The following is a 27,818-nucleotide window of genomic DNA, read 5'->3' as shown; positions in this document are numbered from 1 at the left end:
TAATGAAATTACTTTCAATCAACTGGCAAGAAATGGTTATTTAGACAAGGAAGACAAAGGGAAAACTGCCATGCTTGGCAAGACTGGAAACACAGAATAGATGAAAGGGACTAAAGCAGTCAGGCTTCAAGCTCAGATTGTTGATTCAGTTCAGATTGAGTTATACTGGCAAATCTGAGTAGGGAAGACCTCTAGCTTGAAAGGAAATCACCCAGACTTCTCAGAAGTACACCCAAAAGATTTCTTCTCTCCTATAAACAGATTAAAACTAACAAATGTGGAAGAGAAGAGGGGAGGAGACCACAGACATACAGTATGAAGTAACTGTACTCAGCAGGGATTCAGGAGCAAAGAAAGGAAGAGGATGTTTAGTCACTACTTTTGAGAACTACTGAGATGAAGCTGCCCTACCTCTTCCTACCTAAATTACTTCAAACTTGTATAGAACAATGCATACTGGACTACAGTGCCTCAGTACTTAACTAAAAAGAAAAATAACTTATCATATACTACTTACGAACTATTTTCCAGCTACGTTATGACCTTTGGAAAAAGCAGATTTGTACAAATCTTAAGCAGTCCTTGGTACCATTCCCCTGGCTGTACAGAGAAGTCCTATGTACACTGCAATCTGTACCTCTGAGCTCAAGGGGAAGAACTGGAGTGTGAACTCAGGATGGATTATATTCTGGCACCATCCTCCTGTCTTACTTCTTACTCCCCCCACACGTTACCACAGATAGTGGGTCCTAAATATAAAACACTTACAATCCATGCTACAACTCCTTCCCAGTCTTATGAAGGAACAGTCCCAGGTGGACTGTGACTCTCTCCTTCAGAAAATAGACATGCAAACAACCCACCATGTAGAAATTATGTGACTGAACTTACTATACAATAGTGTGCTACAGCTTTCCATCACGCCCTGAGATAGTTTCACTCTCTATTGACTTTCTTTTGCTGTGGCTCTGAATGAACACACACAGCTACTGAAATTTAGCATTTCACTCAGCTGACCTGCAAGGCTTGCCCATGTGTCCACACCCTCGGGTCCCTATCACTGTAATACACAAGGGCTTCATAAACTGTAACTGGCCTCAGAATATCTGATAATATAGGAAAAGGCCATTAATCACTTGTTTGAGTTGAGGCACTGGACAAAACACTGTTTGCCTGCATCAGACAGCAGCATTGCCTGAACAGTAAGAACCCTACCATGGATAAAATCAAAAGGTGATAAAGGCATTTTTACATGGGTGGAGCCAGTTTCACATGGAAGAAGAAACTGCTTGTGAGATAAAGTTTCTCTATACTGGCACAGTGACCACACCAGAGCTTTCCACAGCATAGGCACCACTTCCTAAAAACTCAGAGCTAGCAGGATGGCAGCCAGGCACACACAGTTTGCTCAGGGTCCCAGGACAGCAGTAGCAGGAGGTGGCAAATCAACCCAGACCTCCCAGCTTCCATGTTTTATTCACCTGTAAAATATTGCTGATGCTCTTCACCCTGTTCTCATTATTTTCTTCCCTGTCAGGATGACAAGATCCACAGTTTGCAGAAGCTCTGCAACCAAGCACTTGTTTAGAGTTCACCTCACAACAGGCATTGCCATACAGAAGTACTATGAATCAACTTTTGTCTCTCCACCATTAATGAAAAACTGTCCAGTGACTTAAAGCAAGACAAAAACCTGGGATAAAGATAGCAAAAGTAAAAACTGGGAAGGACCTCAGGACTGAACTGAAAGCCTCACACAGTGAGCCGGTCTTTCTGGCTGACAATTTCTTTAGGAGGCAACGTTCCATGACAGATTCATTAGATTCATTAGGAAATGCTTGCAAGGCACTCAGTGTAATGATAGGGATTAAAATACTACTTGCAAATTGATATGTTGGATATAAAAATTAAACTTTTGCCTTAAGGGACAAATTATAAGCAAAGTTGCTCTCTACTTTTCTGCGTTTTGAATTCTACTGTGGTTTTTTTCTGTAGTTTCAGAATCTTGGTTACCCCACTGCTCTTAAAACTGGTTTCCTGAGCTAATTAAGCTCATTTAGTCACTAGTTTGCCCATCTGGTTTTTCCTCCCCACCACACAAACACCTGGACCTCACTGGTCATTGTCAGCCTAGTCTGATAGAGCAGAAATCTCTGAGATTTCTGGATCTCAGAATCTGAGATTTCGGATCCCCTGTCAATCAGCAAACCAGGAATACTCCCCAGCTCTTTCATCCTGGTTGACAGCAGGGAGCCAAGTGATCAGCATACACACACCAGGCACCAGCAAAAACATGCTCTGCTCCAGACAAGTCAAGGTCCGTGCCTTCTCTGCCTGGGAGAGGATGAAACCAAGGTCACCAAGCTGCAGCACATAAATAAGACCAGGCAAATCCTTATAAAAGGGGCATCACTACTTCCAATGCTGTGGTGGGTTGACTCCAGCTGGATACCAGGTGCCTACAAAAGCTGCTCCATCACTCCCCTTTCTCAGCTAGACATGGAAGAGAAAAATGTAACTAAAAGCTGACAGGTTGAGATAAGGACAAGGAGAGATTACTCCCCCATTACTGTCACAGATATAATAAACTCATTTTGGTAAAAAATCAGTTTAATTTATTACCAATCAAACCAGAGTAAGATAATGAGAAATAAAAATGAATCTCATGAACGCTTTCTCCCTACCCTCCCTTCTTTACAGGCTTAACTTTCATCCTGATGTTCTCTACTTCCTTCCCTACAGCAGTGCAGGGAGACAGGAAATGGTGGCTGCAGTTGGTTCATCACCTGTAGCCTCTGCCTGCTCCTTCCTCCTCAGGGAAGAAGGCCTCACACTCTTCCCCTGCTCCAGCATGGTCTCCCTCTCACTGGAAACAGTCCTCCATGAACTTCTTCAATGCCACTACTGCTCACAGGCTGCAGCTCTGCACAAACTGCTGCACTGTGGGTGCCCCTCGGGTCACAAGTCCTGCCAGCAAACCTGCTCCAGCATGGGCTCCTCTCTCCACAGGTCCTGCCAGGAACTCCAATGCAGGACTCCCACAGGGCCACAGCCTCCTTTGGGCATCCACTTTTCCAGCATGAATTCCTCCATGGGCTGCAGGTGGATCTCTGCTCTCCCATGGACCTCAATCAGCATAATCTGCCTCACCACGGTCTTCATCCCCAGCTTCAGGCCAATCTCTGCTCTGGCATCTGGAGCACCTCCTGCCTCTCCTTCTGCACTGATCTTGATCTGCAGGGCTGATTCTCACTCCACTCTACCATTTCTATTGCATAGGCATTTTTCCCCTTCTTAAAAATGTCATCACTGCTGTCACCGTCAGCGATGGCCTTGGCCAGCAGCTGGCCTGTTTTGGAGCCAGCTGGCATTGGCTCTATTGGATATGGGAGAAGCTTCTGGCAGCTTCTCACCAAAGCCACCCCTGCAGCCTCCCTGCTACCAAAACATATCCACACAAACTCACTACAACTGCTCAGAACTCTATTTCATACAAAACTTCTGCCCACAAACTTCTGAACCTATGCTTTGAAGGACTGCAGGGCTATTTCCACTGACACTTGATTTAAATTTCTTTACCTGTCCCGTCTCACATCACAAGTTTTTATATCTTGACAACACACCCTTAAGAAATTGGTAATAGTGAGAGCCATGTCTTGGGCAGTACAGTCACTCCGTGTTTGCACCTGTTTGTGTATGAAGTAGACATTCAGACTGCAAACTGAATTATAACTGCAAGCCAGATGTGGTTTTCTATACCAGAGGACACCTCTGCCACCAATTGCTACCTACATCTGAGTATGACAGGCCATAATGAAAGTAGTGACAGAAAAATATTACATCTGAGGTTATAAATAAATGTAATCTAGCATGAGACCTTATTTCCAAACCATAATCTCTTAAGTGGTGTAGAAATCTTTGGCTTTAATTTTTTTTTTTTTTTGCAACAAAGTAAAACAGACTTCAGGCAGACCCATCTACATTAAAGAGATACTTGACCAATCTACCTCAATTCTACACCCTATGGAGAATTCCAAACTGCTAAGGACTGACTACTTTCATTTTCTTAATGCTACTGCCACCTAACAGATTTCAACAGCAAAGCCACCAACCCACAAGTGCTCAAGGTTTTCTGGGAGAAATACTTCAGAGACAGGCAGGAACCAACCTACACACAGCCTGGGAAATTAGCATTCACACATGCTCTAGATGAACACATCACTGAATGAGAAATAGCTCTAAGTGAGACAAGGGAATCTTTAGCAAAAAAAAAAAAAAATCTCAAAAAAAAAAAAAAAGGTCAATTTCTCCTACTCAGGAGGACAGCAAGCAGAACAAATAATTTCTTAACCTTTACATTGTTAGAACAGACTGCTGCTGTAGGCATACAAAAGCTTAGCCAACATGTTTCCAAGTAAAGTGTTCAAGATCTACAGAACTGACAATTTGGTTTTCTATTTCTGTCTGCTTACCCTGCTGCTTCTGCCTGTAAACATTTTGTAGGAGGATGTGAAATTCAACAGAGAGGACTCTGAACTATGAATGACTCCACAGTGGCACATTCTTAGAAGTGCGTGGTGGTGCCTATGAGCTCACTCACACATGATAACGTCACCAGTTAGGGTCAATTCAAGGCAGCTACAGCTTTACTTGGTTACAGCTGAATGTCAGTTCACTAATGTCAAAGTGCCCTGTCCTCACCTCCAGTGGTAATTCGAAGACAGAAGAAAAAAAGAAAGAACAGGGAAAAAAAGAGAAAAAATATATCAATGTTTATGGGGGAAAATTAGGTTATGAGAACACATGGTAATACCTTCGATTCTTTGCTGGTCTTCAATTTATAGTAAAAGCATGCACTGAACACTGATGTCTTATCTCATTAGGCCTAATAATTTGATTTACCCCACTCATTTTGTCCAACCTGATGACTTGAAGAGCTCTGTATACATTGCATAATTTACTCTGAATGCCTGAATTCTGCCTCACAATACCTTGTGAGGTACCTATGCAGTATTTGCTTCCTGGTGTGTATTAACAACATAACCAGCTGATTGAACTAGTAAATTATAATATAAAAAACATCCCAAGGTCTTATCTACACAGGGCTGAGGAAAATTAAGTAAGATTAAAGTAAGATACATTATACACAGATATTCTCACTTCAAATTATGTATACACAACTCACCTTTAAATATACCTTGACCTGATCAGCCAAGGTCAATGCAACTGCTTTATCTCCACAACAAGGAAAAGGTTGGCTTTATAATCACAGCTAAAAGATACAAGCTAATAGTTGAGTAGAACGTTGTCTAAACAAATCAGAACAACTACTCATTAAAGAACTCCTCACTGCTTCTTCAAATCACAGTCTTTGTTGATTCAGACATCAACCTATATCATATCTAAGACTTCTACCAAAAGAACTTGCTATACATGGCACACCACATCATTAAGGATCTGAGCAAAAGAACAGATGTAGGTTTCTCCACCAATATGGTTCTTCCATAAGCTGAAGACAATGTACAGGACTGCTGGCTGCAGAACATGAATTGTAGTAACAAGTGACTTGGAACCTCAACATACCAAAAGACGGCAAATTTGCATCTTCTGTTTTACAGATGCACATGTGAACACATGGAGCAAAAAAAATTATGAACCAAAAGAGGAACCAACACCTGTTTTAAAATAAAAATGCCATTATACCAAACACTGCAGTTTTAAGTCAACTAAAGCAGTAAAAAAGAGAATATCACCTAATCTTTTAAATTCTAAAAACTATCATTTTAACAACTTTGGTATACCTTGAGTTTAGGATAAGACCCCATATACATCCCACATATTTGTTACACCATTTCTGTAAAGCCAATATAAAAATGTACACCACATGGAATGGAAGGATGAAATGCCATACAAAACACAGCCTCCCAGAAAACCTTGGTGTCTTGCTCATCAGAAATGCACATGCTCAGCCAGGGAAGCTGAAAACTTCAACACTGCCCATCTATAACATCAAATCAGGCTAGAAGATATAAAAAGCTACCACAACACCACAAACTGATTTTACCACAAACTCAGGCAAAACTCTGGATAGTAGTTCCCACCATTACCACAAAGGAAAAAAGTTTGTAACCATACAGATATTTACTGGAGCTGGAGCCTCCCCAGCACACAGCACCCTGCCAACCCCAGATCAATCCATTTGGTGATCCAAATTCAGGAACAGCTGGTTTAGACAAAAGATCTCTAAGTCCAACAACTTTTCCTCTGCCTGTAGCAAAGAAATAACATTGTCACTGCTAAAGTAAAGCACAGTTGTATGAAAAAAATAAAATCATGAGACCAGAGCTTCTTCAGAACAAAGGAATTTCAACAACTTATGAATAAGGTGTTTGGTGTCTACACAGCTTCCAACTTTTATAAACTCCTTCAGCTTCAAAGTATGTACTACCACAGTGAAGCAACATTAACTTCTGCCAAAAAGGAGCACATTTGCACCTGCTCCATGGCAATGAGCAACAATTTGACTCAAGTGCCCTGCAAAGGCTTGCAGCTACAGTACAGCAATCCTAGAAATGAAAATACAATTTTACACTGAAGACTCATCCGGTCATAGCACAACTCTCTGAAGAAAAAGTGCATTTTACCTTTTTTGGATCTCAGACTTCCACATACAAGGAACTAAATCACGAGACAGAGCTGACAAAGCAGGAACTTGAATGGAAGTCAAGATTTTTATCAACAACTAGATTTGGTAAGTAGTTGCCATACAGAAGCTCAAAGAAAATGGTTTTACACTCTGGTAACTCCAAAGGTGCCATCTTTAGAGCTATTACCACAACACAAGAAACAACTCCTAAAAAGCAATAAATGCATTCTTCACAACTCTTTCCACAGCAGAAAATTCAGTGCACCACCATTTCAATAGTCCAAAGTAAGGGAAACTCACCATGCTTCTTGCTGGAATAAAGCTTCCTAAAGACAAGACAAATACACTGAATATATTTTTGAAGTTTGAACAAAAATACATTTCTTATTTCAGATATTTAAGTGTACGGCAATTTTTACCATTAAAACAAGGATTCAAACACTCTGCTGTGTAAATAATCTAGTCTTGTCCCAACAAATTAGTGGCTTTCCCTAAGCACACTACATGTCCTGAGATTTTTAAATTGCAAATATTAAAGTAATTGGATATAAATGGATATAAATTTTAAATATTAAAGTAATCGAGTCCTCTGAGATGACTCAAAAAGCCTAATATTCCACATCAGTCAGAGATCCCAGTAGCATGGTTGTTTAAGAAAGTTTACAAAATTCAAACATATTTGCATTCTTTGAGTTGACACTGAAAGACGTGAAACCCTTCAACCCTTGGAACAGTAACTGTGGCCATCACTTCAGACACCAATGTATCAAACAAAAATCTATTATCCTATAGATAATTACTGACTTTTAGAATCACTGTTTTTTTCTAGTAATACTGTACCACAATGAAGAATGCTTGCTATAGCAATCTAACTATACTTCCTTTGGGAAGAGAGAAAAATAGGAGATTTTGAATGCAGGCATTTTTATTTAAGTACAGTTTTAGCCTCATATTCAGAACAATGGACTGCAGCCAGATTATATTTCAAGGAATTCTGAGTAGAAACATGTTATTTTTTTCTGTAAAACAGTAAATTCTGAGTCCTGAATCACAGCCAAAAACAACAACTCTAATTTGGGTGCATACTGAAGAAGTATGGAGGCAAAACAATGAGTTTGAACACACAAAGAAACACGAAGGCCAAGATTTGGGAGCAGAGGGACACACAGCCTGCATGTTCTGTCTGCTTCTGACTAAGATCAAGCAGCTAGCTAACTCTTAGTGGAAATTATTCAAAAAATAAAATGCTTATCTAAAATAATATATTTTCAAATATCAACCAGTAAGATTAGAGTTTTTATTTCTCTGGCAACAATTTTCTTACACAAAAATTAGATTGAGAGCCCCATTTGTCAGCAAATAAAAAGCAAAGCATACTTACAAAATTACACCAAAATAAACAGTTCCATTCCTAGAGTGTAGATGATCATTTAAGTTGAATTCACATTTTAAAGACAGACACAGGCAAAATGATCTCAATTCCTCTTTCTGGAGCCACCAGCAGGAAATGTACTTGCAGCCAAGAGGAAACCAAGGAGAGCCACAGTTGGCCACACACAAAATTCAGATGCAAAATTTCTCACCTTCATAGTAAATGTGGTTATTTTATAGCCTTACTACAAGGTGGAACATCACCCCCAGATATATGCAGCAACTTAAATGCCTCAGCACCTCAGATTACACCTGCAGGTGTACTTTGGTCAACTAAACCAGATGGTGCTACATCAAAAAGGCTAAGCATTTTGGTTTTCACCAAAAAAAAAGGAAAAAAAAGAAAAACCACAACAAACAAGAAGCCTTTAAGCCAGAATTCAGAAGTTCAAGACTGTTTACATGCAGTTATAAACCATATGTGACAGCACTGGAAGAGGTTGACACCTCATAACCAGAAGACATGACCTGCCAGGTTTCATAGAAGTTTTTGAAGGGCTCTGCCCAGAGCTGAGCAAGCTTCTTCTCAACCCTGCAGTGATCAAGCTACTTCAAATGGCCAGGTGATTACCTTGTAAATACAATTAATTTCACTGCCTGCAGTCTTGAAGCTTCACAATAACCAGGAGACCAGAAATAACCTCAAAGAGCATATTAAAGAGGTGCTTCATTTTTATGTATCCCAGTTTCTTTTTATCAGCTACAAACAAAGTGCACACAACTCTGGACTACTTTATAGGAGCAAAAAAGCATGTTATTTTCATGGAACAGGGAGATTTACAACAAGAGCTCAGTGCTACATATCTGGTAGCATCCTGTAGGATCAGAGGCAGGGTCTGTCCCACAACAACAACGCTGTCACCACACTGGCTGAGGCACTGAGCTCAACCATCCAAGGACAACACGTCCACGTTACCAAAGGAACTGAACGGCAGCAGAAATTCCTTGGAATGATTACTCTGAAGCTGTGCTTATCCATTTAAGAAATGCCACTTGGAGAAAGAAAAATCACAATAAAACCAACAACCATGAGTTAAGCCAAAATGTTGCATATAAAAGAACCATGGTAGGAAGAGTCAGAGAGAAAAAAAAATACTTAATAAAAACACAAACTGGCATATCTCAACACTGCATTAAAAATAAATACAACATGATAAGCAGACACTTGCATGCACTTTTATCCAAATCCAACAGAACTTGAAATAAAGAAAAGTGTAGTGAGTCATGATCCAAACAAAAGCTCATCAAGGCTACCTATGCTTGGGAACAGCACAAACTGTACTGATGTTTTACTACTTGATTAGAGTTAAGACCCTGCCAAAATTAATTTCTGTTGCTCTTGTCTCGGCATTTATCATGCTGAACCTCCTCACCTGCAGAAGCATTAGAAAACAGGTTCAATGTAGTTGATCATTTTCATAATCAACCACATTGAACACTAACAATCTTAACTTGTCCAAGATTTTTGCCTAATGCCTTGAGAGAAAATCAGCTTTCTAGAAAAGGTGTTGCTGTTAGTAGGTCAGGGATGTGAGAACAGTAAGTGGAAATAAGTGAGGCATTCTGACCAAAACCAGTTTTGGTTTCAATTCTTTTCCCCTTCACGAAATTCTTTTAGAAAACACGTCAAGAAGATCAGAGAAAGAACTCTTCTATCCACACCTAGAATATATTGTTTCGCTAAAAGCAAGAGGCACACTTAATTTATTACTTACAAGAAGAAAAAAAATCAAAACAAACCATACAAAAAACGACTAAAGGAAAAATCAGACTAAGACATAAAATTTTGTTTAAAACAGAACTCAAGTAAATTTATCTAACAGCCTTCATTTATAAGGCTTACAATTTTGATAAAGATATTCTGCAGAAAGCCTGACATGTACTTTCCAAAAACCAATGAAAAATCAGTACTTCATTATGACTTTTAAGTGTTGCCCCCCATTTTCCTCCAATACAGTGAATTCATACATAAATACTCTAAACACTGAATTTAAAAGTCTAAGGTGTCACACTGATGGCTTACAGAAGGCTGTTCTAACAGGATAACCCCATTCATCTCAGGAATTCCACAGAAAAATAACTGTAATACTTTAAAATTCAGAGGGTAAGACATGCCTGTAATACTTTCAAATCAAACTGGTTTCCACCACATTTTAACATGCAGTACCAGTCAGTACAGTCTCTCGTGTCAGACACTACTTCCAACTCCCCTCTAAATGTCAAATAATCCAAGTTCCAACCAGGCTGCACAAACAGGGACAGTGACAGTGAAAAGCAACTTAAACTTCAAGTGATACATGTTCCTTGCATAATACTCATTCATCCCTAACCTGGATTACAAGCAGAACATTGGTAGTTATGGACTTGAAAATGAGAAGGAGATTCCCCTAAATTATCTGTGAGCATTTCCAATATGCTAGAGGCAATGGCAAAAAATATTAATGTCTCTTCAAGAATGGCAGAAAAGTTGAACAAGTCAGACAAATTCAACAGAGGATAGAATTTATTTTATTTATTTCCTCCTAATGGAAAAAATTCAGGAGAAAATTTTATGCTATCCCACAGACAAAATGCTTTTGTAGAGGTCTCAAATCCTAAACAGGAAACTGGAAAATAAGTCTGCTGGTATAGAAAATTCTGAACTCAATGCAAGTCAAGACAATTCAACATCTGATAAAGCTTCATGGCTGCTCTAGTTACTACTAGCCACAAAGAAACATTTCATACATGTTCATGAATAACTAGATTAGAATGTTTCTATTTATTCACTTTAGCTTTATTTCAGTCACTTTAGTGGTCTGGATGAAGGCACACAATTGTTCTTTAACAAGAGCAACCAAGGCTTTCTCTTCAAGCCACAACAAAGGATGTCTCCATATACACCAGAACATCCCCTGAGCAGGTCTGGGGTTGGTTTTTTGAGTTTATGTTGCTAGTGTTATATAATCATGAAAACTTAGCAGCTTTAACTTCTCATATATCTTACAATAACTGGAAAAGTAAAAAATATCTTTTAGGTTCTCAAGTCCAGCAACTTCTTACTGGAGGATGCTATATTGTATAGCCCTGGGTATGCACTCAGTCAAGACAAGTCTAAGATGCATACTTTTTCTTGAGGAAAAACATTCTAAAAAACCTTTTCCACTGGGTGGGGAGAACAGAAAATAGAGACATTTCAGTAGAAAATATATCCTTTGGTAACTTCAGTGCTGTTATTTTTACACAGCAGTGTACTTGAGAGAAGTAAAAGCAGCAATTAATGTTTGCTCACTCTGCCCCCATAGTACTTACAGAGAAGAAAATACCATTTACATCTGACTGTTTTACTAAAGTTAAGACAAAGATCATCAGTTTCACTTCCCAATTTGCCTTTTCCTGATATCCCAGCTCGTGCTTCAGACTGAACTGCTCTTTTTGTGAAGCCCAAGTAATCAGGTGGGTGTTTAGCTCTCCACATGTATCCTGAGCTGCAGCTCAACTCTGCTCACTCCCTGTCTCCTCTGCAGAACACCCACCACAATCCCTTATCCCCCTGACAGCTGTGCTGCTCACCTGTCCCACTCACACCAGCATCCTTGTGCACAACCTTATCCAGGCTTTCAGCACACGGGCTCCCCACAGCACGCTATTGCTAAGGCACCTGGACTGCCGAAAGTAAAGAATTTGTCCCATACTAAAGGCTGTTTAAAAACAGAAAAAGGCAAGATGCAGCAAAATAAGAGTATAAATTTTGCTTCTGTACTCAGATTTTTTTGAGTGACTTTAGACACCATATTTTCTTCCCACTGGCAGGAGTTAGAAGAGTGTCTCAATGAAGTGTTTCTCCTTCATTCGCCTCCAAGAAAACTGTTCTTCTCCCCTGTAATAAAGTGCTGCTTTTGAGTACACCACATGACTTAATTAGCATGCTTAATTAAAAACTTCCCAGCTGGATCCACTGATCTGCACATGAATTTTAGTCCAAATCTAGAAACTTAGCCCACTTACATATGCTTCTACCACCATCTCTAAAAAGGCACCAAGACAGTATCCACAAAGTTCTGTTCAAAAAATGTATTTAAAACATTGGTAGGATATGAAACTTTAAATTCTCACTGCTTTCTTTATTTAAACCAAAGGTGTGTTGCTGCATTCTTTAAACCAGACCTATTATCAAGCTTGCTGTTCCACTTACTCTTTTCCCTCGAAGAAACACCACTGTATTTGTAAAACAGATTTGCACAGAACTGAAACTCACAAGAAAATACCCTTCTTGTGAATGTAACATCAGCTGAACTCTGGTATTGCAAACATTAAAATCAACATTTTCCAGAGAACTCCATTCAAGAGTTCTGGTTGCCTGCACTTTCAACAGATACTGAGTGCAAGAAATGTAAAGGACCAAGAAAGTGACATGTGACCATTTAAACCAAAGGAGACTTTAAACATGAAGACAAGTTACTAGTATTTTACAAATATGGAAGGGAAGGAGTGAGTACTTTTCTCCATTTCCTCTTCATGAGAAAGGCACTTTAATAATAAGAACTGCATTAACTTAAAATTTCAGTTAGCTCACCAACAGCCTCAAACTCATCTAATGCCCACAGCCAAGTTCAGGGAAGAGAGGGGATTTAAGCATTTAATTTTGTTGTTGTTACTTAATTTGAAGCCTCATTTTCAGAAACCTCAATCTGAATGGTTCCCATAACCCAAAAAGACCACTTGGTTAGGCTCTACCTTACTTCTTTCCTTGCTCTCTCTTCTGATGCCAGGTTACTTTGTTGACTTCTTGTTGCTGTCACAGCACTGAAGAATGTCAGCAGAAGCATCCCAGTCTCTCACAGCTACCAACAGGGAAGGGGAACAAGCTTCCCACAATACACAAGTTGTAAACTCTTCCATCATTCAGATAATGACAGCTGCAGACAAAAAAAGAACTGTACGCCCTGGCAGTCTAAGCCATCTAAGAGATGGGACTATTTTGTGCCTGTTGAAGTCAGATCAAACACTAAAGCACAGCCTTGAGCCAAGCACTGCCTAGAAATGAAGCATGACCCTCCACAGCAAGAGCCTCGCTTACAGCCAACCTTCTAATCCTTCCATCAGCCAAAGATTTCAAATGGAACAAATAGAAGGCATTTAGGACTACTACTGTACCTTAGGAGGACTTTAGTGAGTCATCATTTCTTCTTTTTTTTTTTTTTAGCAGAATAAAAGGAAAAAAAACATTATTTGACATCTACTAACTTTTTCACATTCAAAATCATATGGAATGTGGACGCAAGGACTCCACAGAATTTTACAATTCAGTTGTATTTACAGTTCAGGATTCCAACCTTCCACAGTAACTTCACATGTGTACAAAATAAGACTATAGCTTTGCAAGGCACAGAAAAAGCATTTCCTTAGTTCTAGTCAAAGCTTCTGTATCAAAAGGGAAACCATCTACCAAAATACAGATGATCATTTCAGCTCTTAAGTATCTTTATAGATTCTCATGTGACAATTCTAGACTTAACAGTTTCACACATCCATCTTACTTGCCAGAAAGCTACATATAAGTCAATTAAAATCCCTAAAAAATTTAGATAATAAAGTGACAAAAGGCAACACTTGAAGATCCTCTTTGAATCTTTGAATTTTGAGATAATAAAATGAAAATAATGTAACAACTATCTACACTCCACAAATGTACAAGACCAAGAATGTGTATTCTTTCTTAGTTTGTGTTCTATGCAACATCTGGTTTCTACACGCAATCTTCCAACACTTGTCCCTTTATTACATTAAAGCTAAAGCAACTGCTGTGAACAGCCAGCAGTTATGGATCAATGGATGAATATTCTTCTTGCACTGGCATTACACACACAGCAATACACTCCAAGCTGTCTGGAGCAGACAGACACCCCTAACATAAGCTTGGTACCTATGCAGCTGGTGCAGTGTGGTCCTGGTCTCTGCCTGAAGCTCTGAGCAGTTCTTGACTTGTGCGAAATTCTTTTGTGTTGAAGCAAGAACCACAGGATGAAAAACTGAAGGAAAGCCTTGCTTTCTCAGGACCCACATGAAGCAAGATCTAGAAATCTCCCACAGAAAGGCTGTGGTTGTCAAATGCAGTACAGGACTACCAAAGAGCAAGCTTTCCTTTCAACAATGCTTGCACAAAAAAATGAAATTCAGAGCAGATTTAAACCTCTAACTAAAAATACTCCCCAACTGCTTTTCCAAATACAGTACATTTACCTAAACTCCAACACTAAGGAAGCTCTATGAGTCTAGATATTAGAAAGATATTAGGAAGAGTTTTTTTTTTTTAACAATGAGGGTGGTGAAACACTGGAACAGAAAGGTGGTGGGCACCCCATTTCCAGAAACTTCTGAAGTCAGATTGGACAGCACTCTGAGCAATCTGATGTGGCTGAAGATGCCCCTGCTCATTGCAGGGGGACTGGACTAGATGAGCTCTCCAAGAATCTACCTTGCTTTTAAGTGTTAAAGCTGTGACCAGTTTCACAAATCCTTATCTCCACATCCACTCACTGCCAGCAAGCTGCCAGTAACACAAGGCTACCTCATCCCAAGGGGAGAAGCAAGAGGATCAGTGTGCTGTAACTGAAATTCTTCCCAAGACCACACAGAAATAACTGGAATGACATAAAGTAATACCATAAGGGACTACAGGCTGTCTTAATTAAAACCTCTCCAAACTTCTATATATAAACTACCTGGCAAGCATCTTCATTTTTCAAACAGGCACTACAGGGAATCTGACAGCCTTCCCTAATCTATTCCAGTGCTCCTGTTCTTAAGAGTTGACTTAACTAGCTTAGTGAAGTGTTTGCTACAATTTAAGCCTACAAATAGTTTCATCTCCAGTTGGGAAGTTTTGCCTTTTCTTTCCAGCTATCTTTTATGTACTGAAAGGACATTATCAAAAGAAATCTCCCTTCCACCTCCTCTAAAAAAAAAACAAAAAAAACTATCATCCAAAGGGTTTTCAGTTTTCCCCTAATAGCACTAAAGCACTTCAGTTTCTTTAGGGGAAACAAAGTTCCTCTAAAGCACTTTTTTTAGACTTCTGACCATTTTACTTTGCCTGCAACTACTCTTCTCCCAGTACAATACCAAAACCAGATGCTGTACTTTGGCTCATTGGCATGCCAAGAAGTGGGAAGGCTAACTCCATGTCTTTTACATGACATTGCCATCAATACATCCAGTAAAAGATTTGCTGGTTCTCAGCATTGGCTGACTCATGGCCACTGTGGAAATACCTGAACCCAGATTCTTCTCTGCAGATCTCCTACTGTCCCAGTTACCCCCAAACCTGTTATCAGCACAGTCAAACCTGACTGAAGAACAGATGACATCCTACATTTCATCCTACTTAGGGTACCACTTGGTTAAGATAATTTTGAACACGTGCTTCTTACTCCTAGGAGCACCTCTGATAGTGCAATCCATAAGTCTAGAAATTTTACTTAGATCACTCACACACAAAACATTACTACACTAAACAAAAGTGCAGAAGGTCTGATTCTGCACATCCTTCCGGTTTGACATGAATCCTGACTTCAAAGAACATTTATTTTATAATGGCTGCAGACCTGTTCTTAGACAAAAGTCATTTTCTGCCATGATATATAAAGTAGTTAACACTGTGAAAGTGAGCATACACAATATAAAGATAGGTCATTTGTAAGAACAGACATATTGGGTCAGATCAAGGCATTGCCTAATCCACTTTCCTGTCTTTGACAGCTGACATAAGGAAACACCCAAAAGAATAACATCCAAGCTATTAACAGGAGGTGTGAATACAGACATTTGCCTTGAATTATACATATATATAATGCCACCTATTTTAAGCACATTCAGTAATTTTACCTAACAATAGTCCTCCAGCACTGCATGTTGTTACCCATAGCCAACATCAGTTTAACTTAAAGGGAACTAAGAGCTCTCAGCTGCATAAAGCCAAAGAAATGAAAATGATGCAGTGACAAAATTACTGGAGGAAAAAAAAAATCACAGTATTCTGTACAGTAGACATCTGAAGGTTTTAGCTGATGATGCATTTTTAAACAAGAACTTTCATGCCACATAGCTGACTCCATTTACCAGCACAATCCACGGCTGATCTCCTTTTAAGAGGTTTCATTTATGTGGTCTACATATCCTTTTCTTCAAAGAACAGCCATGGGATGGGTCACTTTGTAAGAATCTGAGGAGCACCAAATTTTTTAAAAGGGCATTTTTTAACAGCTTCTGGAGGTTTGCAGCTATTTATGCTAGTAACACAAAGAAGTATTTTTTTTCTTAAATCTGTGCCAAGTTGAAGCAAAAGTGATTCATAACTGCACCAGCCTACTCTTCTGTGTCCTAGAGAAGAAATTCACTCTTGAACCTTCAGTAGGGACACCAACTCTCAAGTCAGACCGCCCAGCTTCCAATAATGTCACTACAGTTTCACTCAATTTTTCACATTTGAAGAGTTACACTCTACAAAGTCTACCCCCAGACATCCAAAGAGGTACATTTCATAAGGGAGAACATTCCAGATATAATTTACAAATCTGGTAGACTGTCAGAATTATTGCACTAGTTCTTTATATCTTCATTTTAGACTGGGGGAAAGGTATTTTGAGGTAGTTGTATATTTAATGTTTAATGACTTACTTTCCACCTATGCACAAATACTAGCAATATATATGGAAAAGCAGTTTCCGTGCACAGAATAACTCCAAGTTGGGTTGAAGAAGTTGTAGAAAACAAAAATGGTCAATTTACCATTATTTGACTCACTGAAGGTTTCCTAAGTATGAGATGGTTTCATATTAACACAGACAAAACAAGAAATCAAAGGTAAAAAGCACAAGAGATGTCCAGAGAAATCCAATGGATTTCAACGAACAAACCTCCAGGAGTTCAGGAACATCTGCTCTCTTCAGTGCCAGATGAAAGCCAATTACTCCTCTTCATCTACAGACAAATGCCCAATCCCTTCCTTAACCACTTTTCCTGACAAAATCCTGGACATTACCTGAACTTTTGGAAATACTTGCCTTTATTCTCTACCATTCTTAGAAATCACAGCACTTTCAAATACAGTCATAAAAACTTGCATCTATAGTCTCAAAGCAAAACTGGAATAGCCTGTGTACAGCAGTCTTTGAGAAAGCTAGAGCTCAAAGTCCTTCCCATCAACTTTTTGTTCTCCTTACTTCATGAACACCCTGCCATCAGTTCTACAATTTAACTGGCTACTGATACATTTTCCATACACTTCTTCCTCATATTTCCCAGAAAAATATTTTGCAGACCAGACACAGATGCCACCCCTAGCAGCCTTGGCATTTTCCCCCTTACTGGCATATCTTAACTCTGAAGGGTGTAAGGTGTACCTGTAAAGTACTAGCTGAGGGCTGCTCACTTCTGCAGCAAGGCCCAGGGCACCACAACTTCAGAACTCCACTGTAGTGAAGCACAGCAGTGCACAACAACACTGGCAGAGGTGAAAGCAGCACAGAAGATTGTACATGAAATGTAAGTACCCAGAGCAAGCAAGTTAAAACATACACCTTAGCAGTCTTCCCAGATACTCAGACAAGAATACCATGAGCACCTTTGCATGTAAAGATAAACTTTTGCAATCATACACGTAGAGCAGTCTGATTTAAAGCAGAAGCCTTCACACGTGGCCTAGGTTTAAATTCCAGATCTCAAAACTCTAGATCATCTCCTCCTCTTCATGTCATATTTCTGACCATGCATATGTGTGTGTCTCTCTATAATCAAATACACGTAAAAAGTAATAGAGCAACAGGAGCTGCTAGAGGACAACTTAACATGACTTTTCTCAGTTAGAATCTATTGATTTTGAAATAGTCTGCCAGGAACTCCTTCATAAATCCACTTTTAAGAAAAAAATCACTTAAAAGAAAAAAGGACAAAATAAACAAAAAATTCCACCCTACAATGTCAGAATAAATTAAACCTAAAAAGCATATGTAGATACTATATGTTTTAAATTAACGCTAGAAAAAATTTATGTTTTGCAGTTATGCCACAATGCAAGAATAAAAGTTAAGCTTTCACCAGATATTCTGAAATGCAGACAGTGTCATTGTTTCAGTAAATATTTCTGAAGTACCATAATTATTAAAAGTTATAGTCACAGCATAAACATTTCTGCACTACTTCCTTTTAGGGTTGGCCCACTGTAATAAATATTTACAGTCAATCATTAACTGCTCAAACATTACCACTGAAAAAATAGTCTGGGTTATTAGAGATAAAAAATAAATCCACAAACTATTGCTTAAAGCCAAGGCACTGACACCAAATAGAGAATGCTGCTCGCTGCTTCATGAATCTCTGTACCTGTCTCCAAAACCCCACAGGCATTTCAAATGTGCCACCTGGGAAAACAGCTGCTGTTCTGCTGCCAGAGATCCCATGTCACTTGTCATGCCTGAACCTTGTCAGCTTTCATGGACACTGAAAGCCAGCTACTCCAGCTGAAGGGAACTTCAGTCCACTGAAGTTGAATCTATCCCAAAACAGAAGAGACTTGCAGATTTGGCAGCATTGATTCCCCTAGGATGCTCCATTAAGCCCAATACATTTCTGAAACATGCTCTGATTGCTTGAATGACATCCAGACATTCCTGCTGGTGAGCTTCAAGAGTCCATCAAACCCAACTGCCATCCCCACAACACCTGAATAAGAACCTATACACAATCCCAAACCAACCCATGCCGGCTGCACTGAGCAAGGAAGAGCAAGTTTAAAGTTGAGCTCAATCTAAAATTGACAGCACCTTATTCTGGGAGCTGCAATTAAAGCTTTCCCTGCCCTCTCACTGACCAGTATCATCTGAAGTTTGGGCCCACAATTTCCAGAATAGTAAAGTTCTCCCACTCCACACAAACCTCATGCTTTTGTCTCCAGTACATTTAATAGATGTTTCACTAGAAAACCCAGACAAAGAGAAAAAATATCACCTAGCTTTCCACGGGCCTCTAAAACATTTCCCCAAGACTCAGATCAGCTCTGCAATCCACTGTGGTTACTAAAACATATTGGTAAATCTATTCCAAAGTCTCCAGAACTGGAATTTGATTAGGAAGGTTCTATTCTCTGAGGAAGACAGAAAAAACAATTAACTTGCAATTGCTATGGTGCATGACTATACATACCAGTGGCTCCCAAGGCAGCACACACAATCATGAGTAAGATGGCAAGATTAGAAGTGAAATGGCCAACAGATTAATTCTTCTCAAGGACAACAGCATTTTCTGCTTCTTTAGGTTTCAACTGAGCAATTGTGGATATAAATAAAACATTTTATCTACCCACCTGCACAGAGGTTGCTCTGCCTGAAAGCTTTGTTCTCTAAGTGAGGCACAAAACATTTTTCTGATGCTGATACTGAACCCCATAAATTGAGGAAATACATTTATGGTTATGGGCTTCATTCATGGGGATACAGATCCGTGCCAAATTATTCACATTTACTTGGTCAACATCCAAATATTCAGTTTATTTAGGCTGATGAATTTGTGACCCCCTTCCTCCCTCTAGGAAACCTGCTCACACAGGTCAATTCATTGTGCTGCTTTTCTTAAACAGACACTTAAAACAACTAAGCAGATGAGATGGGGTGCAAATAGCATTGTATGCTGCATGTTTAATGTTTACAGGAGGGTGTGAATCAAAAAACCAGACTGACACTATCAACTGTGACTAAATAGTTTTCCTCCTTCTACACAGCAAGAAAAACCAAATTCTTCTCTGCAGCAACAGTCACAGTTTATCTTTCTGCAAAACATATTCTTGGCCTGTCTGAAAATTAAACAATTGCCTGCATTCCTGGCAAAAGACATTACTATGAGCTACAGGGCTTGTATCTGACAAGAATTATATTCCTACTAAAAAAGTCAAAAGAGATGATATGGCTGTAAGAAGTCTGCCTTGGTTGGAAAAATTCAGCTGCTGCTTCCCTTCTGGTTACAACTTCAGAGCCAACACCCAACTTTTCTCCTTCTAAGTGCTCTGACCCAAGACTGGCAATTTTTGCAGCTGCACTCCAACATTTACCCTCATGAAGGTACAACAGCACAGTGCAGGGCCAGAATGTCTAAGTCCTATATACCCACCACAGCATTGCCTATCCAGTGGCAACAATGAGCAGCATCCTCCCTTTCCCTTTTCATCAGCAGGTCTCTTATTATGATCATCTACTGTCAGGCACTTGGGCTACTAAAACATTTCTCCATCTCAGTCCAAATGCCTGAAAAGACATGTCAAGCAATGTAACTATATCACTACATATTTTTGTGACATATCAAGTCTAAGAGACATTTTCAGACACAAATATACTTTCACCAATGCTACATTGATCATTATACCCTTCAAAGAAAGAGAAACTCAGCCCTATTCAGACATATTACAAAGCTAAAAAGGTGTATTTTTCTTAGCTGTGTGTTCTCACTTCTGAGATAAATTCACAAGCTGAAGTGAATTTCCTATGGCAGGCACCAAGGCCCACTGCAGCCCTGTATCGCTGATCCTTCAGGAGACCTGACTGTATCACTCACACAGAAACCCTGGAAATCATCTAGAAATTAACCAACGTAGAAAATAACTGGCAGCCCCCTTTCACCTGTGCAGGAAGCACTGGCACTGATACACAGTACACAGCCCCTCCCTCAGCCAGAAAACACACAGTCCCTGCCACAGAGACACAGCAAAGCTCCTGGCAAGGACTGGAGCCAACCCTTCAGAAGGAGCTGCTGCTGTATGGCTTTTGTTAAAAAAAAAAAATAGCCCTGAGTTCTTGACATTGACAAGCTATCTTACCACTTTCCTTTCTTCCATTATAAGACAGACTAGGTGAGAACACAAATTGCCTTAAATGCTTAGATCTACTTCCCGTCTGCAAGAGATAAAAGTACAGAGTGAACTGCTTTGCTTTATTTCCTTTTCTGAACAACAGACAAGTCATCTGTGGCAAGAGCACCTAATGAAAAGATTCTGTGATAGCACTGAACATACAAGAAAAATAACTGTCCACTTCTTGTAGAAGCACAGCAGTATGACTTCTGGGCATCCACATTTCTGACAGCTCTCACAGTGATACAGGACTGCTTTCAGAAAGGTCTCCAACACGGATTTCTATTGAAATACCATCATGTCACCTCCCCTAGTACCCTGACAGAACAGCAACACCTATAGGATACAGGATTGAGTCCAACATGCACTGTTTTCATGACAAACACCTAAATAATGACCCTGTCTCTGTGGCATGGTAAGCTATCACCTATGGGGGCTGGAAGGATTCTGAAGAGGTGCTGAAAGCAAATCGTTATTACCCAAAAGCTTATAAAAGCCTCAGGTAGAGATTCATTCCAGGCTTCTGTTTAATGAGATCCAGCAGCACTGACCAGAACATTGTCTGAGCACAACTATGATGTTGTAGCCACTTCTCACAGATTTGCATCTTGCTACCACATCTCACACCTTTCTCACCTCAAGATCAGACTGCTACAGTGCACTCAAGCAGTTACATTTTAAATAAATTCAAAAAATATAAACTGGCACAGACCATTATGCCTCCAAATTTCCACCTCCCCCAACGGCAGCACGCAGCACTTTGGAAACAATCTCTGTGGGATGGGAAGTGACAAGAGGGTGTCTGGTGTTGAAGAAAGGAGGTCTGACCTGTACACTGTGGGTTTTGAGCCTTTATGGCTAAAAGAGTATCTTTATTCATCACATTGTAAATGTTGTAATTGGCATTTATTTTCAACATACATAAATAAAACAGTACCTATGTGTGCAGCTTTCTAAAACAAGTTCTGAAGAGACAAATTTTTGAATTTTGAGTGGACTTGGATATTCTGTGAAGCAATCAAACTCTCAATATTTTCCATTTCCTAGTTGCTTGACTTTAAAAGTTTGTTTGTCTTTCAAGGCTGCTGCAGGCTGATGCTCATTAAATTCAGAAAGCAGCCAAGTAACTCCACCAGCCATATCGTTGCTGCAGGAGACAGCCACTTTAGCACTTCCCACACTAGCTATGGGTGACTAAAAGTCCTCAGAGTAAAGTTGATTTTTAAATTTTTTTAACAAAATCCAAAGAGAGAGAACTTCAGAAAAATATTCAAGTTTTGAGTTATCTACAGAAATGTAGATAACAGAGGTAACAGACTTTTCAGAGGTAACAGACTTCAATTTAAAATGGGACTCAGTCATTTAAAACAAAAACACTCCAACAGCTTGAACCAAGAGGCTTCAAGTGTTCTACAAGCACCTGGCACAGTTTAGCTACTGTGTTCAAATAACCAAGGGGTTTAGCATTAATTCATTTCAGAAAATGCTACAGGTGATTACAGCACTGAGCTTGAACTGCAGGCTTTTTGCACACAGATACCCCGTATACCTTCAGAATCTTCTTCAGCCACCCATCCAGTTTAAGACAGAGCATGGGCAGAGGGAACAGCAACAGCCAATATCCCACAGATTCATATCACTGTGAAGATCTCTGATGAGTAAACTGAACACCAGTATTGGAAAATTCCTTTATATTTTATCTAAACAAGCTCTTAAAGATAGAACACAAGAAAATGAAAGAACTCTTTTGGGGCAATACAGGGAAACTCTTCAGGCTGTGGGGTGGTCTTCTGCTTTTCTCATCTCCCTGGCACTGCTTGTGATACCTACAGGGCCCTATCAAGCTGACAGATGAGGTGACACAACAGCCTCCAGAGCCAGGATGCATACAGCAAGGAGCACACTCAAAAGCCATAGCTGTGGCAACAGGTGAACAAGACAGTTCCAACATTGCTAGGAAACACACAAGGTGAATCAAGGAGTAATACAAGAGGGGATCACCTCCAAGAAGCAGTGTAGGGAAGAGCAAGGTGCAGAACAAAAACGGAATGCTCAACTAGCTAATGGTATGAATGAAGAGGAAAGAGTCTGTCAGCATCAGAATTATGTACAGCAGACAGTTCTATTCCTTTTCAGACTGCAAGGCACAACTTTGGGGCACTGTAACATGAAACACTTTCCACTCAGGCACACATGTTCATTAGCTGCCCCCCTCAGTGCATTTCTTTCCAATCTAGGAATGAGGAAAGCTGCTCAGCCAGCAGCAGTCAGAAAGCTGGACAGGGCTAGGATGAGCGACAGGCAGACACATAACGCTCAGCAGGCTTCTGGAAGGGAGTGATTTTCCTCTCTCCAGCAAGGAAAGCAGGATGGGCAGCTTTCAGTTTCAGAAACCAATTAGGCAGAAACTGCTATCAAAGCAAGAGAGGGCCCTACCCTAGCTGGGTTGAGAAACACCAGGTGGTTTTATCTCAATGGCTTTGCCAGTTTCAACAGCCCCACTCATTCCTGCTCGCTGAAGGCGCCCAGGGTGCCCTTTATCCAAGGCTCTTCCCACACACCCACCTGGACACCACACAGCATTAAACTCAACTGCCACCTAGACACCACTGCTACCTCAAACACAGTCGCTTTTATGTAGTGGCTGGTGGAATAACCACCAAAGAGCAACAAACTCACAGACTTTATTCCTCCATGAACCATTTCTAAAGAGCCATCACACTCTGTCCAAACAATACACAGCAATATAGGCTTACCAAGCTATTGTGCTTTCAAGAGATTTTACAATACAGAAAAAATCCAGTGAATCTAAGAAGAAAAGAAAAACTTCAACAAATCCCAAGTCTGGCACCACTGAAACATTCTTCTGCAGAGTCCAAAATTAATTATTACAAGACTGTCCTTTAGATTTTGCAACCAAGAGTATGTGGTCAACATCAGAATTAGCTAAAGCAAATAAAACTGCCTTCCTCACCCTCCAAGTTGACAAACCCTGCCTAACCAATTACAGACCCATGACAGTCACACATGGAGCAAAAACTCTTCATGGCAAGTGTTAGCCAAGCCATTATTTACTGCAGACCATCAAGACATTTGGCTAGAGTTACAATAAGTACTGCTGTCTGCAAGGACTTGGTGTTACTTGAAACACTTCTACTTCCCAGAAGCTCAGAGAAGGAAAAAAAAAAATCAATTCTACAGTCATTAGATGAAAATTCTCAAACTGCAAACTTTGAGACTTCTATTTTTATACTGATATTTTTAGTCATGTGTTGCATGACTACCCTTTGTATTTCAGGATTATTTTTGTCCCATTTGAGAAACAAGGTACATCTGTAAGCAGTGTAAGAGCAACTAGGTGAAGAACAAAAGAAAACTTCAAGCTCCTATCTCTTCTCCTACTATAATGAGCAGGTTGATAGTATCAGCAAGTGGAAAACTGGAAGCTTAGCTCCCTCCTTTTGAGGGACAGGCTTAACACAAGGAGTACACATGGGTTTTTTTTGTTCAGGGAAAGCCTGCAAACCCAGCAATACAAACCCACACAAAGAATACCCTATTTGAGAACTATTTCAAGGTAGAAATCCATATGGTTGAGTGATTTCACGACCACAAAAATATAAATAGAGAAATAAAAAAAGTCAGATTTCAGTAGACAGAGGTACAGTTTGAAAGAGATACATGAAGGCCACGGGGTTCCTACTGTTGCAGAGATGTTAAAACCCTTGTAACATCCCTGACAGAGCAAGGAGAGCAGCATGCATGAGAAGTCATTTTTCCCAACAGCCAAAGGAGAAGCAGCTGCTGGTAGCCCCCCATCCTTCCATTCAAGGCTTCACCCAGTTACCAACTTCTGAGAACATATTCAATCTAACAAATTGCACAGCAAAGAGGTGAAAAATCCTTGCTCACTCTTTCCTGCCCATATACCTTGGGAAGAAATGCAATGACAGCAGGGTTCTAGTTCTGCTCCTCCCAGGAAGCACAAGGAACAATGAACCCTCCTCCAGTATTTTATGAATCCTTTTCTCATCCCTTGGATCTATCCTTCCTAGGTAACAGTTGCAGCGCTCAGCCAGGAGAAGCAATAGCTGCAACAGACAGCAGAGCAAGGGTGACTTCATCATCTGATTTCACCCCTCCTTACAAATGACAGCAAAAAGGCTGACATCAAACAAGTCGGGTTTTGCTTCCAAAAGACCCACACCAAGACAGAAGCAATGAAGATGTCCGACACACTCAGAAGATACCAATCCATCAATTTTCACCTTCCTCACAAGGACTCTTTTGTCCCGGCTTTAACTCAAACTGGCTCATAAGGTAACTAAGTATCATCCCTATAAATATATATCAAAACGAGAAAGAGCCGACCTAACTCTGTTCACCACACAAGCACTCCACACTGGCAATACACAGCTTGCTACATCATGTGATAAGATGTTATCAAGACTCGGCTAACCAGAAAAATAAAACCTTTTTTGACACCCTGGAATTTTTCTCACTTAAAAAGCAAAGAAAAAAAGTTAACTTCCCAGGCTGTCTTACATGGCTGGATTAACTGCAAATAGAAACTACACTTCCCACAGAATCCTTGAACGTGGTTCTCTTGCTTTGTTCTGACATTTTTTTCCAGACAGCAGAAGGACCAGGAGCACATGACTAGAGCGACTGGGGGGGTTATCACAAGTGCATGCGCTTTCTGTTACGGCCTTTGTTTCTCCCTCAGTGTTGTACACTTGGGATTGAATCGTATTTGCAAACTTGTTAGTCTGCATCAGTTAGCACCCCCTTCACAGGCAAGCATCTGTCTAGTCTTTGACCTCAAATAAACGGGAAAGGAGCATCAATGACCTTTCAAGAATCAAGCTGCAGAGCCTGAATAAGGCAGATTCAGTTGCTGAGTATGACAGGTTGAGGTCTCGCTCGGTTTAGACAGCCACCTGCAGAAATACTGATCAACAAGACCTGCTTTCCATTCCACAGGCACATAAAGTGAGCCATTAAATTAAAATGGAGTCACCCACAGTTCTCCTCCGTACAGATCAATAATCCCTAATAAATACTAACGCTGGACCTGATCAAACCTATGCTGTCGTGCTGCTAATACGGGTTACCTGCACCCATGGCTTTTGGAGGGCTGCCGGCACACTGACCATGCAGGGGACTACAGCCCCTGAGCCAAATGCTCTCTTCAAGGCTTCAACCACAGTGGAAGACATTTCGGTGCAAAAAAAATTACCAATATTTCTCATCTGTCAAAAAGCTCACACTCTGTCAGCGCTCTGGCATGAAACATACAAGCCCCTGCGATGGATGCAGGCATGTACCCACAGAGCCATGTCAGGTGTGGCTTTACACGAATATCAAATAGATCAATGGAATGGGAACGCATATCGAGCATTCCTGGTCCCATAAAATGTCATCCTGCATTTCCGTAAGAAAAAAGAAAATATCTCTAAAAACTACACTGTTCATATGAATATGGAAGAACAATTCAGGTCTTAATGTGAACATATTCAAATCAGGAGTAAAGAAATTCCATATGATAAGCACATAGCTGATCTATAGCAACTCAGAACTGGGCCTTTTTGTATCAGCAATGTACATTTGTTCGGGTTTAATTCATATTTTTAATTCACATAAACCAGCTAACCCCGACGGATAGAATACGAAGAATGGGCACACATTAAGCATTTCTGACATGTCTGTGCAGAATAAAGCACAGGCCTCATTCTTAAAAAAATATTCCTCTGATCAGAAAATCGGGAAAAGAATGCCAAGCTTGACATGTGAGCCCAGGGAGTAGTTATTTCAAAATCAGCATTTTCTTATGCCTCTTTCTGAGCATTTTACCAGAGCCTGGAGGATATTAGAGACACCTTTTGTAAGCTCCCCTCCCCCTCCTTTTTTTTTTAATGGGCTGGACTAAAAGGTGCTCACACCCGATCTACGGGTGCATGGAAAAACCTTCCATGCTCTCTCTCCCTAACAGCCAGGAGTGCTTTAAAAAAAACCCTCAAAAAAACCCATAATGAACGTGAATGTCACGGTCATACCTGCGTGCCCGCAATTCGCTTCCTCCTTTCGGTAGGAGGAGGGGGGGAACGAAAAGGAAATATAGACTACGGAGCTCCCAATCCGTTTCACAAAGGGGGGAAAATGGCTTTTTAATGAGCCAGAGGCCGCTGGCAGCGACCGGGAGCTAAGGACGAGGACAAACCCACCGGGATTTTCCGTCCAGCAGGCCCCGAACGGAGCGGCGGCGTGCGCCTATTCAAGGTTAATGGGGGGGGAAGGGGAGAGAAAGGAGCTGCCGAGGCCGGGGCTGGGGCCAGGCTCCCTTCGCCGCTCCCCGCCCGGGCGAAGGGCGGGGGCAGCCTCCCCGGCCCTCACCCCCCCACCCGAGGGGAGCAGGATACTCACGGCTGACTTTCATGCTGCCGAAGGCCGAGGGCTGCTGCACCGGCTTGCAGCTCTCCGCGAAGGAGGTGGTCCTGGGCCGCCCGGACATGGTCTCTCTCCCGCTCTGCCCCAACGGCGATCACCTCTCTCCTCTTCCTGCCTTCGCCCTCCGCCTCGCCCCGGCGGGCCCGCCTGCCGCTCCCTCGCTCGCTCAGCTGCAGGAGACGGGTGGGACGCGCCACATGAAACGCCGGGACCCCCCTTCCCCCCCCGGGGAAGCCCCCTCCCCTCTCGGTCTCTGTCGCCCGGCGGCTGCTTCTTCTTCTGCTTCCTGCTGCTCCTCCTCACGCCGCCCGCTCCTCACACGATCATCCTTCCCGGCCGCGCCGGTGGGTCCGAGAGCCGCCTCCCCCCGGCGCCGCTCCCGAGCGAGGGGGGTTCGCTGGGCCTCGCTGCCCCCAC

At 41.0% G+C, this 27,818-nt stretch overlaps 1 protein-coding gene across 2 annotated transcripts in view; it reads right to left on the bottom strand.

Moving 5' to 3' along the window:
- Positions 1–27,566, bottom strand: part of GSK3B (glycogen synthase kinase 3 beta) — a 148,843-nt gene extending 121,277 nt beyond the window's left edge. For both annotated transcript variants that reach the window (XM_058045038.1, XM_058045040.1), the window contains exon 1: positions 27,378–27,566. In XM_058045038.1, the coding sequence (XP_057901021.1) occupies positions 27,378–27,465 (88 nt within the window). In that variant the 5' untranslated portion in view covers positions 27,466–27,566. The remainder of the gene's footprint in view (positions 1–27,377) is intronic.
- Between the last annotated feature and the right edge of the window lie 252 nt (positions 27,567–27,818).

The sequence above is a fragment of the Melospiza georgiana genome, chromosome 2, assembly GCF_028018845.1.
Source record: "Melospiza georgiana isolate bMelGeo1 chromosome 2, bMelGeo1.pri, whole genome shotgun sequence".
Taxonomy (NCBI): domain Eukaryota; kingdom Metazoa; phylum Chordata; class Aves; order Passeriformes; family Passerellidae; genus Melospiza; species Melospiza georgiana.
Note: the sequence above shows the minus strand (reverse complement) of the source record. Positions and strands in the feature narration are given on the sequence as shown.